The 20,600-nt window shown below is 30.0% G+C and overlaps 1 protein-coding gene across 1 annotated transcript in view; it reads right to left on the reverse strand.

Annotated features, from left to right (window-relative positions):
- LOC142329552 (facilitated trehalose transporter Tret1-like) overlaps positions 1–16,550 on the reverse strand; it is a 66,276-nt gene extending 49,726 nt beyond the window's left edge. The window contains exon 1 of the mRNA XM_075374226.1: positions 16,378–16,550. Coding sequence (XP_075230341.1) covers positions 16,378–16,435 — 58 coding nt within the window. The 5' untranslated portion in view covers positions 16,436–16,550. The remainder of the gene's footprint in view (positions 1–16,377) is intronic.
- Between the last annotated feature and the right edge of the window lie 4,050 nt (positions 16,551–20,600).

Here is a 20,600-nt window from a genome sequence, read left to right on the forward strand (position 1 = left end):
AAACACATTTGACAATTATTCATTACAAATTTTATCTCAATGTGCTACAAAGTATAGTCTCATAATCCTTCTCTTATATCAACAATTGCCCATTTATTATGGGATTTTTTTCTTTAACGGTGATTCAAACAAAGACTCTGTCACTTCACAGCGAGATGCAACATTTTGATCGGCTTCATCAGAAATCATCTGTACTGTTCGCATCCATACGAAATATGAGATTGTCCTAGCAAACATTTCGTGAAGTATAACAACCGGTTTATTCTGTATAAGTTTCTTTAAAGCTAAACACACACTAAAATTTGTACAATAAAACAATCTTTTTAAATGATGCTAAACATTTTAACTATTATCGGACATTTTTCATAAATCTTTAACACAAAATTCAAGATCCTGCCCCATAGATGTAAAACTAAATTCACGATCCAGTATAATTTTTAAAAACAGGAAATTTACAATGTGATATGGAAGCAGTATACAAGGAATAAATGATAAATAATTCAGTTAACTTTGAACCTAGGTCCAAATGATAAACAAGCAATTAAAATAGCATTGTAAACCACTTCCGATTAACCAGTGATATTAATGTTTTTGGTAATAAAAGTAATATCAATCCAACAGGATTAATGGAATAACCTGAACAAAACAATGACAAGAAATTATAATTTAATCCACTCAAAACAATTAAACAAATTAACTCGTAAAACTGTAGATATTTATTATATTAAAATAACACATAATTTAAAACGGAAAATATAAAGCAATAACAATTAATAATAAAGAGCTACTTATAGTCATTAGCAAGCAACGCAGCGAGGAATATAACGAGGACTTTTTAGAATAGGCAGGTGAGACACTGATTGAAAAGTACAGCAATTTGTTTTTGTTCGTACGAAGTGAGATGATAAGAAAGAATACTTGTAACTAACAAACAAACTTGATGCAAGATTCTGTTCTACCGGTAAACTCAGACATAAAACATATTCATAAATTGAAGGCCCATTTTCAGCGGGTTAATTTCCTTGTGACCCCTTCCACGCTAATTTTTTTATCCTACTGGCAACGTTTCACCCACTTCACATTCATACAGGGATCAGTTTAATTTTTACTGTACTTTTTTTTTAGTCTTACTTCATAATGTAACATTCAACAATTTTAATTTATTAATCAAAAAAGTAGAAATTAAGTTATCAGATGAATTAAGATTATGAATGTAAATAATTAAATGATATTTTTATACTTTTAATTTCATTTTTATTCATAAAAAATAGTGTAAAAAAGATAAATTAAACAATAAAACAGGAAACAAAATTATAAAACAAGAAACAGGAATTTATAATAAAAATATAACATCAAAGTTTACATTAAAGGAATCATGATTTCAATATTCTTTCAATTACTTTATTTCATACCTGTTTCAAAACTTACCACGCTGTATCTTTGCTGTTGTGTCTGAAGATTAATAACTCCTTTCATAATAAAAGTAAAAAATTTATGTTGTTCTTATTTTGTTAAATGCCTTTCTATTGATAGAATTAATTCCTTTACTAAAATTTTTCTTCAGAAAATTAAAGCAAAATACTCTTTTTGGATAACTTTTTGAATACGTACTTTTACATTCGCGTCTAATACATCAAACATACGAGTAACTTCTTAAGTACGTCTTATTAACTGCTTAATACCACACTTTTAAAAAATTTAATACTATACAGATAATACTTCCATTGTGTCCTCGTCAAATTTTAATTTTTGAACGATCGTTTACCAGTTTCAATCCGTTCTTTAAGAAAGATTTTCAAAAATTTCTTTTTTTTAAACAATTTTAGTAATGAAATGAAGTTTTATAGGTTAATAAATAAATAAATAAAAAAACAAAGAGAGAGAATCTAATTTGTAAGACTTAACTACTCTCAATATTTTACCTCGATTATGAAGCGAGATATTCAGCTTCGAACTCATCGGAAAAGACACGTGTGGGTAAAAATACTTCAATCTTCCTCGATCAGTTTTCGGCAGTCGGTAAAAAGAAACTCTTTCTTTTTACCGACTGCCGAAAACACTCCCGATACCTCAAAATGTAAAGAAACTTGATTTTTACCCCTCAATACTACCATGCGTTAAAATTGAACGTAACTTAGGAACAATCAAATTTTCACACCCACAACTTCTTGTATCGGAAGTGTATGCATTTGTAGAGCATATCTAAATTTTAATGAAATTGATTAGGCAGTTTTGCGGATTTTCGAGCTATACAAATATTATATATTTCTAATAAAGCGTATTTCGTACTTCTGATACCTCAAAACGTAATGAAAATTAATTTTCCCCCTCAACACCACCATGCGACCGAAAGTAAAATCGTCTTTCTTCGAAAGAAAAATTTCTTCGAAAAGTCGGAAAAAATTCATCCTTTATTTTTAGTGAAATAACTAAACTTTTTGAGTATGTCGCAAACCGTACGGAAGCTGTATCTCACGTTACTTCACGTCCGGTTATAAAATACAAGAAGTTACAATCAAGAAATATAGAATTCAGTTTTGGATTCAATACCAATTTTGCAATGAACGAAAGATTCATTAGTTTTACCAACAATTAAGGCATGCAAGAAATCTCAATCTTTGTAGAATGAGCACTATAACTCAAAACTAAAATACGAGTATATACTTTAAATATGAATTAATTGTAAATTATATACAAATACTCCTGCAACAGTTTATTTGTGTTGAATGTCATGATTTGGTACAGTGAATATTTCAGATATAATGACAATAACAAAAACGTTGTCTAGTGGTTTTTTGTTCCAAGGAAATTAAGTAGATTTTATTTGAGACACTCATTTCAAATAATATATAGATTGTTGTCGAGGTTAGCGGAAGGAGAATCGGAGTAGAAAATATTTTTTATCTCTCACCATGGCTGGAAGTGGCTCGGAAGCAAATAGTTACTATCAATTAATAAGCAAACAGTTACTTTAAATAGCATTAAATATACCACGAAATAACGTGGAATGGTCACAAACAGATCATTAAGAAAGGACCTAAGTTTTGGGTTATTAGTATTAACGTTAGCCTCGTTATGTATAGTTAGATTTCTTGTTATCTACAAATTGTTCAATGGAGTAGTTAATTAACTTGGCGGCAAAAAAGTATTATATAATAAAACAAAAGAAACTGTATATAATTTCTTCAAATTTATGAAAAAAGAAATAAGGGAAACGCGTTTATTTTGTATTATCTTCACACGAGTGACACAAGTTCAACAGAAAGTAGCGGATGCATCGACATTTCAAAAAGTCATAATACGAGGATTCTGAAACAAGCTAAAAAGAATTAAGTTCTCGGAAATAGTTTCTTCACACTTCTCAAGAACGATCACGCCAGAAGAAGAAGGTTTATATATGAGACGTCGATAAATGTATAATTCGCCGAACCATCAGTATGTTCCGCACAAGTGATTTCAAACGACCAACAATAGCATGTTCATCAACAGTTTTAAAAATTAATTTCACGGATAGTGATTGGTTATACAATTAAAATTTTAAGATTTTGCGGTATGAGAAAAAGCAAGATTACCTCGAAATATTAAGATAAAAATCGGATATACGAGAAAAATTATTATTTACTTCTGAACTTCACAAAGAGATACAGAATGGCATCCTGTTTCTGCACTAACGAAGCATAATTACTCGTATATTCAACAAACAAAAAAAAACCGAAACTTCCGGTTTACTTTTCAATTTTAAATCAAAATTGTTGTAGTAGGTTATGCATATAGTTGGCAATAATTATCTTTGATAATGGGAGTTGATTAATTTTTAAATCCTAGCAGACAGTTAGGGATCGTAGCTAAGCTAACGAGGAACGATCACTAAAAGAAAACTTTTATATCTAACTTCTTAATCGTCACCACTTCTTACTCTCGTTTATTAAAAAATATCGGATTAAGTTTATTAAGAATTTTTTTTCGGTACACTAAAACACACACCTTCAGCTTACAATAAACGTATTATAATTTCTGAAATAGCTGACTTACTATTTCACGGAAGCAACTTTTCGAATTACACTTATTTACTCGTAGTCAAACAAGTACAAAATTCTTTCAAATACGATTATTGTATAGTTTGGTCAGAACGTAGTACCTAATCAAGTATTCCGAAACAAACATATCAAATGATATGTTAACAAACCATTGTTAACCATACAACTGTTAAGAAAAGCAATTATGAAGTCTTATCTGCCAAACATGTTACGTGCTAGAAAGAGTACAGATTATAACGTAAGCATATTCAGTCACTATTAATGTTCACACAAGCCATAACAACTTATTAGAGTCAATCAGAAATATCAATACATATTTAAAAATTTGTATAGTTACCGAACTGTGGGAGAATAAAAAAGTGTTTTTTATTAGGCAAGTAAAATTAAAGGGAATTTTATAAATAAGCAATTAATAATTAAGTCGTGTGCCACGTTATTTTATTTGGTCATACACACGCATCAGTACCTGACTAAACGTCGATTTGACGGAAATGTCATTTAAATTGATGCATCGAAGTTTGCGATTTAGAATTAACAAATACTCAACTGCTGAAGTAGTCGGCTAAACTTACTTCTGATTAATCTACCAAACGAATATTTTACAGTTACACAGTTAATACCAAATCAAATTTTAGAAAAATAGCATGGAACAGTACAAAAAGTCATGTTAATATATTTGTGACAAATAAAACAGGACATTAATAGTTTACAAATGTTTTTTCTCAAGATGAAACTGATTACGCTCTTTATAAAAGAATTAAACAAAGAAAAACGAGCTACAAGATAAATAGGTTAAGCGACATCGGGAACTGTGTTTCACACTGTAGATGTTATTTCATCTACAAGAGACAATACTGCAGTACTGAAACCACTTGATAAAAAATATAGGCTAGTAAGTATGACTTACATGTACTACTTACAACCGATAGGATGTTATAAATTAACATCAGTTTATTTTCTAGAACGGAAGGAATAACAAAAAAATTAGATCACATCTGACATGAAGTTTGACAAACTCCATATGAAGTAAGATAAAACGAAATATAATACTTGGAAAGACTCAACGAAACAACTTCAAATGTCGAAAGTACCCTGAATCATTTTTTATAATATTAATAACGAAATCCAGCCCTAAATAGAAAATGATTAACTTCACACCACAATTAGTAAATTTAAATCAATGTTTGAAGGACGCTCACAGAAACTAACACGCTGAAGCTAACCGACTAGAAAAAGTTGCTTCCTACACTATGAAATATGAAAGAACCGTTATACATAACCACACCCCGGAAGGGTGGTGCTGTTAAGACAGGTCAAAATGTCTGTAATAATTTACTTCGCAAAAACTGATACGACTGATAAGTGAATGTCAAACTCATGAGTTACGAATATATAGAAATGTGTCATTTTAACTATTTTTTTTTTTTATAATTCATTAACCAAACAAAATACATTTCTACAAATTTGTATTTATTAATAAAATTATGATGTAAAAGATATTTTTAATAATATTTTTTTTCTGAATAAATTTAAATTAAACCTGACAATATATATATATATATAAAATAAACTGAATATAAAAAAGCGGAAAAATTTTTTTTTTGTTAAATGAAGGCTACTACGTATAGGTAAAAAAATAGACCTACATATTAAACTGCCATAAGAAAAAACAAACAATAATGAATAAGAATATCACACTATTATTTTTTGCAACAGCAACTGAGAGTATTCTTGGAGAGGTTAAGGACAGACGCTGTGTGCCAAAACTGGATATAACTAGTTCAAGAAGGTACGTTGCCTGATAGGTAGGGATATAAAGAAGAGAGGTTAATAATAAAACACAATAGCGGTCAGAATAATACATACTGAACGCACACTCGCGATCGCGCTCAAAAACTCACGAAAATAAATACATGCTTGCTACATGAACGCAAGGGGGCTTGTCTTGGCTAATAATCTGAGACGGCATGCTGACTGCCAGCACTCACGTGATCAAATAAAACAAACCCCCCCTAACCTGACTATTATTCATTACCAAAAATAATAAACGAACAATAATGAAAAACATTCTTTGTCAAATGCCAAATAATGTAAAGACTAAAAGATTTATCACAACCTCCAGGACCACGTTAGGTATTGCTTCATAGGATGATAGGAATGATTTATAACGTATGTGAAAAATGCCATTGCCTGACCGGGATTCGAACCCGGTACCTCCGGATGAAAGGCCGAGACGATACCACTCTCGCCGAATATCACATCATACTGGCAAAGCTCGGAATCCGCAGTTATTTGTCTCTTGATTACGTTAAAAAAATTTCGCAAAGAAACATTTTTGGTAAAATTATACGTAAAAAAACGGGAGCGCGCACAGTACATTAAAGGAATTCTTTTTAAATAAAAAACAACAGAAATATGTATTTTAATAAGAAGATAAACACTAAAACTAAATGACAACGAGATATATATATCTTCCCCTCCAGAACAAAGTAATAATAAAATGACATAAAAAATGCAACCAGCAGAGCCTAAAAACTGAAATTAATAAAGACTATTACGTAACAGAATAGTTTGACAAAATAATAAGGGGGCTAATAAAGGCTTCCATTCAGAATTGACTAAAAACAAAATTACAGAAAATGAAACTTAAAGAAAACCAGTCTGAGATTATTAAAAAAAAACCTAACATAACATGTCAATCATAAACAATTATTAAATACAACTTAAAATAAACTGGATATGAACTTACATTCTGCAACAAAACAAGACAACTAACTTGCTATAATTATATTTATTAACAAAACAAAGACGAACTATTAGACTCTAGATTTAAAAATCCAACTGTCCCAAATAATAAGAGAGAATATAAAACATTTTTTGTGAAGAATTAATCAGCATTTTTTTTAATTGGCCCTGGCCCGTGTGTGTGTGCGCGCGCCCGTCCGTCTTGTTTTTTACCAACTTTTCGAAGAAAATTACGGTATTAATTTCGGTCGCACGGTGGAAGCAGGAGTGAAGAAGAGTTTTCTTTACATTTGGAGGTATGAGGAGTACAAAAATTCCATTCACTTAAATTAGGATTTCATTATATATTTATAGGTTTATGTATAAAATTTTTGGCCCAAAAATCTCCAAACACTAGATCAATTTCATAAAAATTTAAATATGCTTTAGTAATATATCTGGAGTTATGAACGTGAAAATTTGATGAAGATTGGTTGAATCTTCAACCAATTACGTTCAAGTTACGCTCAATTTAAGGTCGAAAAAATTTTATCGATGCAAGTAAGAAACGCGATTCGTTCTAATGCTGCAAGTGGATCGTTTACATTTCTTAATCTGCGGTATCTATTGATATCATTATAAAAACAAATTTAAAAAATATTAAAACCAAATTAACGAAATATCGGTCTTGCGCAGAATTACGTAAGAGTTTTTTTTTACCCTAAGTTCGCAGTCCATAAAATGTATCCAGGAAGGCTATTGATGAAAACCAATCATAATAGTCTAAGGAACCGCAGAGGAAACGATGGGGATGAAATACAAATTTTCCGGTTTGTCACTGAACCGTCAACCTTCCACGTGAGAAGGTGGGTGTTAAATCTATATGCCAAACCCGCCACACGTCTTCATATATTAACCCTTAAAACGGTTATGAATCAAATTTAATTGAATTTAAGTGAATTATATAAAGTTTCGCAACCAGACCTTACTGAATGAAACGAAACATCCACTTAACGTACTAAGAATGGAAGGAAACTACAAGACCTTCTTAGGTTTGCCAAGCTAGTATACTAGTAGAAAGTAAGTAGGAGTAGAAGTAACTAGAAGAAACAAATACAAAGTATTAAAAGATTTCACTTAATATTTTGAAGTAAATTTATTAATATACTGCAAGCAACAAAATCCATAAGCATTACCAAAATAATAAAAATGAGACCCAAAATGAGAGGAGAAACCCCTAAAGAATGAACCCACAAAGAGGAGCAAAATCAGGACTACATTACCGCACTAAACTAATATTTTTTATTTATCCTACAATAATCTTAGTGCGCTTATCTTGTAGAAAGTAATACTACGCATCTTTTCTGAAAACGTATCTTTTCTGTCCACTAATTTTTAACGTGAATTTAATTATTGAAAGGTTATATGGAAATTTATAAACATGTTATAAAAAACCCGTTGAATTTTAATTTTAATGAGTCATCACAAAGCGAAATTTGATATGTATATCATTAATGTTATTTACAGGAAAATAGAATTATTATACACTGATTTGCGTCTAAGAGTTTCAAGTAACAGTTTTACTTTTCTTTACTACGACTGATATCTAAAAGCTTTGTAACGAGGAACTTTTAAGTAAAATTAGTTTCTTTAAGTACGCTATCGAGAAACTTATTCGTAGTAAACGAAGTAAACTTATTTTCTGTGAAAGAATATCAAGTTTTTCCGGGGTCCGTCATAAGAATGCGAGTTCAAAAAAGTTGGCCATAAAAGTTTATAACAATAAGTTTATTAGAACACTTGAATGAACAAATACAAAGCGGTTCAGCGTTTTCAACTTATTCGACATTATTACAATACAGCACTTCCATAATTCTTTCAAAGTGATGAAAATTACAGATTTATTTCTTAATGTTAAAAGTTCAAGTTACTTTTAATTCGGGCTAACAAATTAATTCTTACGGTTATGACTAAATTTAGGAATGCAGAAATGATTTCTGAAATTACAGCTAATTTCGTTTAAATTCTGAAAAGTTGAAAATTTATATGTAAACATACTTGCTTTGTGATTAGGTAACTGAAAAAATTTATACAAAACAGATCTTTTACGAGTAAGCCCTACAACAATCAAGATCGTAATTCTCTTCTGAAAAATGTAACAAATTATTATTTTTTTATTTATTTAAATTACTCTAACACATTTACATGTAAATTACACCATTTTTTTTCTTTTTTTAATTTTTTAATACCAGATAATGAAGTCATATTTAAGAAAATTATAACCGTAGTATACCTTACATCCGAAATGGTTGCAGAGCAATATTATTCTCGACATCGCCTATACCAAACTATATTGCTGAACAGTTATTTCTCTTTGTTGCTTCATCCAACAGCAACTGCAAACTCTTATCACGTTTCATCTAAATAAAATATCTGCTAAATGACTTAGCAAATATTCTGATTTTTCTTTGTACTCATGCTTAAAAAACCACTTAACTTAAAATTCAATTTAGCTAATCAAAAAGAATTAAATAATTACTGGAAATATTACGGTTAGTTAGTAACTCTTGAAATCATAATAATTTTACGATGTGAACTCATAAAAAAAAATTTTGTTAAATTATGTAAAGAAGAAAAATTATGAAATGTAACGTAAACAAAAAAAATAAATAATCGAAGTTAAAAGATGATCGTTCCTGATTTTTTTTTAAACTATTATGTAATTTCAAATACATTCATTACTTTATTATGTAAATTAATATTTTATTATACGATTTTTTAATTTTTTTTTTTTAGATTTACCTTTTTATAGGCCGCTTTACAAAGGATTAATATGTTATGTTGTATTTCTAATCTGTACTTTTTTATTTATTCAACAGAATTTTTTTTTACAACTAGCCGAGATTATATTAAACTACGTGCGGTAAACTAGTACGACCGAGGTTTGTCACCGCTCTATCCTATTAACAATTAATTCTTTACGTAATGTTACACAGAGTTATTTATCTTCTTTAAAAATTCCTAGCAAGTATACTATTACAACGACAAATCAAAAATAAAAGACCAATTAGTGGAAAATGTTGATCTATAGAATGTGGTTCAATAAAACAAAGTAACTTATTTAAAATAATGTATTGTATTTATGGTATTAAATGTAACAATTTACATAAAAACAGACCCAATAGCAACAACGTTACCCCACATAGCAGGTGTTCATAGTCTAATCAATTGCAAAAAAAAATTAGCTCACGGTCATTAGCTCACGGTAAATCTATGTACTGCCATATTTCAAAACAGCTTATTAAGAAAGCATATATTATTCTTATTTCCTAATAAATAAAGTTATACTTTATTATTATTATTATAAAGTTAAAGCGATTGAACTAAAGATCTTTTTTAATTATTTCAAAAATAAACCTACCGATTGCGAGTTCTAATGCGCTAGTAACACCCCTATCGAGAATATATACTCGTACAGAATAACAGTCAAATGTACGATGTCTGAATTGATAAATTGTACCGATTACATCCATTAGTTAGCCGTGAAACGAGTTTTCCCACAGAATAAAACTAAAGATCTTTAAAGTAAGGCCCAAAGTATGGAAATATTTGCGTTGTTACTTTAAAGATTATACCTCCATGTGCCTTAGCGAATGCGAAAGTTTTTCTTTTTTAAGCAAAACAATAAAATATAGAGGATGTTTTGAAAAGATTTCATCCTCAAAACTAAAAAACGGAAAATCGTGCGGAATGTAGGGAGGACGAAAAATACAATTAAAAACAAACGTAACTGAAGTTGAAGGATGTTACAAAATATTTTTTTCCTAAATTTCCAAAATGTAAGAAAAAATTAACCAAATCCTCCTAAATACCTTATAGACTACGAAAATTCGATTCCTTTAACAAATATTTACGTTAAATATTTCTACTGTAAGTTTCTCTACCACATGCCGAGTCGTAATAGTGATGCATTTACCCCGGTACGGATAACTTAAATAAACAGTTTATAATTTTTGGGGCAATTTAAAAAATGGAACACACAAGCACGAATTTTTTTTAACTGAAAAAAATTCGGTTTAGAGAACAATCAATTTCCACCCGGCTTTTTATTTTAAAAATAGTACCAGTTTATCGCAAGATTACAAAGCTCTACAGATTCAAAATGAAACAATAAATCATTAATTATAATAAAATGAAATATGCCGACAAGCACGTATCACATTAAAAACAAATTAATTAAACAAAGACGCATGTAGAACAGAAAAATTAAAAGTTATCAACAGTCACTAAACCACTAATATATCTACCAAGAACTGTTAGCTTTTAAATGACCAGCAAATTGTATTCCTTCAACAATAAAGATACTAAAATACTTCTTTACGTTTTAGATTTTTATTAGTTATTCTTAATCCTAAAATCCTAATAATATGCCTTACGGACCAAAGAAAAATGGTTAACTAAAATAAGAAATGTTTTTGAGACTTGAAAATAATGCGGAATAACAACTTGATTTCCAATTATTCATATGGAAATTACCGAAAAAATTATTCATATCACGTTAAACGTAATTTATGTACATATACGTATAAATATAAGTTAACTTGGACTATCAGATTCTTATTAAAATAGAATTTTACATAAGATCTACACAAAAATAGTAAGTATATTTTTTTTTAGAGAACTCACATTAATATCTAAAGTTACACAAAGAGCATTTTTACTATACACTCATTTTTTTGGCTAATATTAAATTATTAGTTTCTAAATTCACGCTGACTTATTTCATTTCTATATTTTATTATTTCTTATAACCGGTTAAATATTATTTAATATTTACTGAAAAAAGATTTGTTTTAAAAAAAAGTTAATTGCAATAATAAATTTCTTATAACGGAAAATACTTTTCCGTTATTAAAGGTTGTAACTTTTGTGTAACTAATTTAGAAATACCCTGTCTTAAAATAATAAATAATATGAATAATGATTTCAAGAACAAACTCCGATACGGGTGAAATTTACACACAAAGTTAAAACAGAAGCTAAAATAGAAGTATGACAATCCACTAAGATTGCCGTAGTTATTTTTTACTAACTCCCATTCGATCCAGAATATAAATTAAAATGTATTCTAAAATGACTTCGAATATGTACATCAATCTTTAAAAAAAATTAAATGTTATCAGTAGTAATTTATTATAGTCACTTACGCTAATTTATTCAAGGTCATTTTTATTATATAGTATATCGGTACGGTAAACAAATCAGTTAAAAAGATGCTTTTCAACAGAATAACATTAAAAGGTCGCTCAACTACTAAATGGAAATTTCCTTAAAAAAAAGCAAATAATTACAATTTTAATTTGTATTAATTCTACATTTTCCAGATCCTAAAAGCCTTTCGAGTCGGGATGGTTTGAAAAGAATCTGAACCTCCATCGGATTTGAATTATTTTTAATTCCTTTTTCATTTATTCAATCAGAATTCACTTATAAAAATCATTCACTGAAAACGGTGTTTCCAGACATGATTCGTCAATAGCACTAGGAACAATTATTATCTAGTCTATTTAAACCGGTTATGCACTGGTCGGGCATCAAACTATAACCTAAAATAGATTTTTATTTTCTACAGACTTCTGACTGAAATAGAAGGAACTCTTAATTCACAAAGGATTAGCTTATATTATCATGGCGTAATCTACCTTACGCCTTTCCTTAAAGTGTATCAAAATCAACGGAACTAAAAATGAATTTATTAAAGCAATGGATGATTTGTGAAATATAAACACTAACCTTCCTAAAATTAAACTATTATCAAGGTAGTTTACCACACCGGTTGTTACGAAAAATATGTATGTCACGGTTTAATAGGCTGAACAAATAAAAGATAAGCGATTTTTTTGATAGGTTGTTATTTTAGTTGTTTCAATGATATTTTTAGATTAAATCTATACAATAATATTCTCTAATTTATAATCAATCTCTCTTTGAAATTATCTTATTATGCTGTACTCCACTCCATACTTTATTATTACAGTCTATTTTCTGTCACCATAAGTGCTTCAAATGCAAAAATAAGAATATTTATTTATATTATAAGAAAACTTCATTTGTAACCTTCCACACAGGATGCTAACACGCATTATTTTTCGATTGGGGGCCGACCCAAACGCATATTCATCGCCGATTACGATCGTATACGCCATAATTATTTCCATAGCGTTCTCATTACGATGCTCCTACACATCAAGACCTCTGAATTAGATTGCGGTCGGTCTTCATGGACAATATTAGCTGTGTTCTGGGCGTTGAAACCCATGCAACCGAATCATCAAGATTCATAGTTTCATGTGTTGATAATTTAACGATGATTTTTATCATCACTGGATTATCAACACATGAAACTATGAATTTTAACATAATAGATTACTTTGGTAATGATTAATAAAATTTTCCATTCACGACTTGCATTCATTCGATAATTAAAGAGAGTTATTAAAATAACAGATGGAATTCATTAAAGTGGTTCTGTTTTCTGTTCACACATTTATACAACATCCTTAATTTCTTTACAATAATTTCTTTACAGGACCTTAAGCCCTAAACCTATCAACTGATTTCTTCCAATAGCAATATCATAAATGAAATGAAATATATTACAAATAACGCCAAGGGAGTTCTTACTGCAAGAACACCTTCTTTACCTGTCTTATTTGTATCTTAAAATTTATATCACAAAGGAAAATTTAAATAAAGAATAAACTCTTCAAGATTACCTCTTGGAAATATTATTTATTGAATACAATAAACAACATTTTATCAGTATCCTCGCTCAATCTGGATAGTTTTCTAGTTAGCAGCCGTTTCCCAAATATGTAATAGGTTTTTCAATTAGGAATGATTACCTTTTTTTTAAATTTAATAATTGGTATATTCATTTTGATAAGGTGGGTCGACGACTCATTCATCAAATCTACCAGAAATACACGGTACCCTAAACCTTATATCTTGCACGTATAAAACTCCTACAGGCTTTACGGTGTAATATTTGTTTGTGCAATTTTAATCAACTGCTTAAGTATAATTTTACTGCTCTACATTAACTCAAATAAGAATAAAAATTAAGTAGACTTGACCCCAAAAAAATCTAAGATTACTTATGTCAACATTATTTACCCAAGTAAAAATGGTAAGTCACAGTGACTTTAAAATAAAATCAGGCTTTACAATAATAAATAATTACCTTTATTATACTCCATTCGATAATAACAATATTTCCAAAACTTAATAAGCACTTAAAAATAAGTTTTTAAGCAATTCTGAATAAAATAAAAAGAAAAATATACATCATTTCCTACCAAAAGTCTCTGAGACAATCCCACATTCAAATTCAAGGCGAGACACACGCGCTCGGGCGCGCCTATGTATGTATCTATGTAACTAAATTTACAAATATAAACATTATCTGCGCATCACCGGTGGAAAAAACCGTACAGTTTTTGTGTTTAGAAAATTTGTTTTGCTCACTTGCAATACTAGAGTTACTGATTCGACAAAGAATGTGTATAATGGTAGGCCAATAAGCCTAACATTAGTTATTTAACCACCATTTAATTACTATTAGTTATTTAACCTATTGGTTAAATAACTAGCTTACAACACAACGTAATAACTACTAGGTACCTAGTTAAAATCAAACAACATACTCCTTTGTATGAATTCATCAAGTTTACAGTAATTTTAAATAGACCTATAACAAGAATAGATTTGCGAGATAAAATAATTTATAGCCTTAAATATCGATACTGAAACGTTCAAGTTCACATTACGTCGTGCACAAATTTTACGTCATTCTGCACGCGTGGTGAAATATGTTATCCTGGTCGACTCATATTAACAGCTTTCTAAAAATGTCTCTAGTTGATTAAAAGAAAAGGGGGCCGAGAAAAACGAAAAATCTTTTTATTAACAAAAATAACTAGCACTATAAAACAAACATGAAATTTAAACGTACTCGAACCATATGCGAGTTACACACTTCGTGAAGCAAACTTAGTACAGAAATATTAAGCTGATAAAATAGGCTGAATAAATTCGTTTATTTAGTATTGTTTTATTTTATAGTTACCGGAAAGAATTTTTTTAAATGAGTAAAAGTAACGCTACAGGACAAGAGATTCACATAAAAAAGCCTTCACAGAGCATAATGGAATGTTCTACACAATATTTAAAATCTCACTTAATATAATAGATCTAGTAAAAATGCCTACTCCACACAACAATAGTTAATCGGTAATACTTTTCAATTCTTAGTAACAAAAGAATTTTCACGCAATTCCAATAAAATATTTAGAAGAAAAACATATTTGGAAAATTTTCATTAAAACGCGCATAAGGAAAGTAGAAAAATAATCTGTTCAGCAAACCAAAGTTTTAAGAAAAACAACTAACGCTCTCGAACAATATGGACGATCATTAATTTTGATATAGTAATGTAGCGTTGTAAAGTATGGAGAAAAATTAATTAAATATGGTATCAAAACTATTTCACTTGGTTAACTCCGAAAATTATTTTAGAAATTTAAATCACTTACCGACTCAATTTTCAAGGCCAAGGTTTAATAAGTAGAAAAGAAAAAGTGTAAGAAGTTTAAGATAAAAAAAGAATTAACAATACGCTACTATTCACCATGATTATCAAGCTCGTAAAAATAACACAAAATCCCAAGATATTTTAGTTTTAAAACACTAACGAAACAAAATGGTTGTTTTTAGCAGAGCTTTCTACTGAAAATCAGCGTATTATATAAAAACACATTAACGATAAATGAACTACATAAATACACTCCACAAATCGTGCATTAAATAACAATTAAATCACCTATTACTTTAAGATATACAATCGTAAAGCAGCACAAAATTGAAAGCACTAAATACTATGGGAAGATTTTTTACTAATTATCATTACCTTCAAAAGTATCATTTAAATCTAATGGAATACACAAATAAAATAATTTTACAAAACAATTTTTGAAAATATTTCGATAATTCAGTACTGTGCTTGCGTATAATATTAATTAAATTAATACGAAGTTTCGATTTATATACAGATGACCCAACACTTCATTAAAAAAAAATTCTAAAACAATTGAATTAAATTAATGTTGCTGTAATTTTTTACAAAATGTTTTCAATATGGGGAGCAATAGTTGATGTCCAAACACGCACTAAACAAAATTTTCAAAAAATATATTTTACATTAGAAACAAATCACAAAGATTGTTATGAGAGACTGAGTCGATTCATGTCCATTTTAACGGACATTAATTTCATAAGAGGCGAACAAAAAAAAAACCAACTTTAATATTCGGTTACAAATGCCGCATGACATAGCGAAAGAAGTTACTATAAAATTAAACAAGAGACATAAAATATTGATACTTTGATAATTAAATATAAAAATACAGAAATGAATGCGAATAGGGGAGCCTTTTAATAAATATCAATGTTCACATTGTCCCAAGCGAAACACGTTAAGAAGTAAAATAAGGTTATGTCCGTTCTTTACGCTATTGTAACAAAATGGGCTACAGAAAAAATATAATAATATAATTACCTGCAAAAGCAGCGAGGTACAAATTCCTCCTGCTACGTTGTCTTGTTGTTTGGGCCATGTTTCGACGATCACTCCGCAAAAGCAAAGTATACGTCTAAATGGGCAAATAACACGTCTAACGAACAAACCTATAACATACGTAACCGACAACAGAGTGCATACTCTCTACAACCAGCAAGCGTTCCTTATATAGTTGGTGGGGAGATGAAGTAGAGAAGGAGAAGTTAGCTAAGCGCTGTGGGAATTCCACAGTGTAACTTTGTCTGAATTTATAATTTGGTTTAGTTTACTTGTTATATTCAGCAATATTTCTAAAAAAAGATTACGATAGACCCTTACAATTTTCTTTGTATTACACTTTAAATATTTTTCTTTTAAAAATCCAATATGTCCGCCCGTGATGGCAAGATTGTTATTATGTTTTCCATCCCCACTACGCACTTTTCTTTTGATACCATCTCCCTTCAACTGACGTCACCATAAGTCCCTCCCCTCCTAACTTTCGATCTCAACTTATTCCCTGTTGCTCACTAGTCCGCATGCGTGTCGAGGTCTGTCTTGTTGCATTGTTTTCCCTCCTATGTCCCTCCTTCCAAAACAAATCTTTCTATTAGTAAAATATTTTGCATGTATTAACATAAAAATTGTAATCTGTGCGTACAGTCGTCTTACTGTTTCTTTTTTTTTTCATGATTACCATGAAGAGACAAGACAGTACTTGTTTATGGTGAACTTCGATGATACAGGTCTATCCGTATTCTTTTTAACAAAAATGGAAAATTAGTGATTCCTTCTCGTCGCGCACCTAAACTCTAGAGCACGTTTCTCAACCTGAGGGTCGTGAATCAGCCTCTAACTTTACACGTAAAGAATAATGAAATCATTTTATGAGAAAAAATCACTTATTATAAATGTTTTACTTACATTTATAAGCACACATGTAAAGAAAATAAATAAATAACATGGTTGAGTTTGTTTTTCATTTAAACACTTCTTCATACGTGGATCAATGGTAAACACACAAAAGCAAATTGTTTTAAAGTGATAAAAGACGATTCGTATATTTAGTTTTTATCGTAACTGTTGACGAAAACCCCTTTTCATAGAGATAAAAGGTGTCGAAAGAGATTAATATTTTCAATGCTTCTACGAATAAATTTCCATATTCAGTTCGTCGAGCAAGCAAAAACATATCTAAATCTTCAGATGAGAATTGTAGTTGTAACGTTTTATCGGCAGACATTCGATGAGCTGGTCGTGATCTTAACCAGGAACTTAGCAGTTGCAATAATGTTTTCACCTAATGGATTTCAGTACTCTTCAAGAAATCATTTCTATCTTCCAGGAAAAAATCCGCCAACTGAATTTTTAGCTCGCGCAAATGCATCTTCATGCAATCCAAACTGTGGTGAATAATTGTGTCTTCATCCAAATTTTTCTCAGTATAATCAGAAGTGAGTGCAAACATCAATTTTTTTTTCTTTTAAGTCGAATATCAAACTTCTTAATGAGCATGAAATTTATCTGTCATTAATAATTTTGTTTATCATATCTTTGTATATTCACATTCAAGTCGTTTAAATGCGAAAATAAAATATATAAATAATAATATAAACATATATCATTTATTATTTTCGATTATTCCCCTTGAGGAAAACGCGTGAACTTAAGCCAGTCATGGTTTTACTTCCTTCTCTTTTCTTTTCTTCCCAAAACCTCTTCATACGTTCACTATGTTTCTTCTTCCTCTCCTCCGTCCATCTTCCTATCGTTTCTCTTTTTTGCTCTTGTTCAATTTTCTTATTTCTAATTTCATCCCTAAATTTCCTTCCTTCCATGATTTCTTCTTCTGAGATGTTCAGTCGTTCCAGGTCGTCTTGTATTTCTTTCATCCAAATAGTTTTAAACTTACTCGCCTTGACGACGTTGAAAATTTTCTGAGTGAGTCTATCTTCACTCATCCTGCATAAGACGCCTTTTCCTAAACTTGTCGGTGATGGAGTCTGTGCTTTCATATAATTCCTTTGTGGGTCGTTTGATCCAGGTTCCATCTCTGAGGACCGCACGTGGATCATTCTGAAGATTTTTCGTTGTTTCTTCTCGATTTCATTAATTTTGGTCATTCCTCTGATTACTATTTTTTGCTGCATACAAGGCCTCCGACAAGACAGATGTGTTGTAATGTCGTAGTTTCGCATTGCGAGACACTGTCCTTTTCTTATAATGATCCTATGTAAGCTTTTACGCCTTTTGCATTTTAAGTATTTGCAGTAATTGAGTATTGTATTCATTCCCGTAGGTTGGATGGTTTCTCCCAAGTACTTGAAGCGGGGAGCCTATGATATTTTGTTTGCGTTTGTTTATCTTGGAAAAACATTATTAATTCATTTCGCAATTCCAATAACTGTGTTAACTCTTTCCCGCGCGATAAACATTTGACTTCAGTATGGAAAAGAAGAAAATTTTTCTTTTCGCCTATAAAATAGCCTATTCTGTAATGATCGATTTTTAAGAAAAATTAACAGCTTTACAAAGAATTTTTTTCAGATTTTCCTGCATGTTTTGTATGGTAAAAGCATGTCTAAAGGAAGGAGAGCGGCCATTCCGCCCTTGGTATAAGACAGTATTTTAATTTTTTCAAACTTGTTTTTTTAAATTTCTGTACCTTTTAATTTTTTCTGTCCTGTTATCGTCTTTGCACCACCACTACATACTGCAATACATTTTTTCAATCTATGTTATAGTTTTTAGTAGCTTCATAAAAAACGTCAAAAGACGTTGTCCTGTTGCATGACCGGGTATTGATTTGGAAAACAACATGTTTTCCTTAACATATTTCATATTTATTCCTTGACATATTTGTTGATGTCCCTATCGCATTCATATCTCACAAAACATAAGAATTGAGAAATGTTTGCCACATCTGTTGATTCATCAAACTGAATACTACTAAATAATTCACTTGCTGAATTATCTGATCGCGAACATCAAGGCGATTCGCCTTGATACTGTGTCATTAAAAAGCAAACTTTTCAATTTTTTTGCTTTTTCCACACCGACTAAAACATTTACCATATTAATTTCAACAGGCAATATGATGTTTTCTGCGAGTGTGTGGGGTTTGGACACCTAAGCTATTCTAAATACTACGAGATAAGATGCTTCAAGTGTACTTTTATCAATATGGCTTGATTTACAAATAGAAGCTTGTTGATTTCTCATAATATGTAATTTTCTTTTGAAAAGGATTTGTTTTTATGACCCGTATGTTTAGTTTCTAAGTGTCGAATTAATTTTGATGGCTTCATGTTTTCATCGGAAAGGACTTAAAAAAACAAACACCGTATTGTGGCTTTCTATCCAATGAGTTAACATCATAATTTAAATAACTATCATTGTACAATCTCGTCTTTATACCACTCGATTTACTGGATGTGACGACTTATTTCTTTCTTTCACAAATTTATCCATTTTGCATATGAATTTAACTGAAAAAAAAACCAGTTACACCGTTTTATCGCACACTAAAAACCCGAAACCTCAATTATTATTATTTTATTTTTTTTGTTCAATGAAACTATGCTTTTAAAAACTTAAACAAAGTTTAAGGGATCTGCAATCCCTTAAACAAAGTAAAGTTTGGTGAGTTCCGTTTAAAATGTATAAACAAACATTTACTACCATATTAACGTTAGCTTTCATTACAGTTTATCAAGTTTCTGTGATGCTCCCGGTCCTAAATTCAAATCCGATTAAGGATGCGGTTACGTTTAATTAGATTTAGCACTGAAGAAGTTACGAGTAAGCTTAATTTAGTCTTATTTAATAATGGATTTAATTTTCATGAATATCGACAATAAGATAGGACCACTCCGACTGCATAAATTTACTCAGATATCCAGATTTTGTGAAGTTAATAAATAAATAAATATGTTTTTAAAATAATCTCTACGTGTTTGCTACTAAAGCTCCAAAAATCTTCGGAAACAGGCCCAAGTTAAAACACTTTATGATAGTTCTATGAAATCATACGGTTGTGAATCTCGCCAACTAGATAATTTTTTTAATATTTTTAAAAATAAATCTGTTAGATTTGTTTGAACATTGTCATAATCTAAAAATATGAATGTTGCATTAAAATCAAAGCAAATAATTTTATCACAATTTCTCAAAATTGTCCACAATTTTTAATGGCACCCCTCTCATAGGCGATGTTCCATAAT

The sequence above is a fragment of the Lycorma delicatula genome, chromosome 1 (genome assembly GCF_047948215.1).
Source record: "Lycorma delicatula isolate Av1 chromosome 1, ASM4794821v1, whole genome shotgun sequence".
In the NCBI taxonomy this organism is placed as follows: Eukaryota; Metazoa; Arthropoda; class Insecta; order Hemiptera; family Fulgoridae; genus Lycorma; species Lycorma delicatula.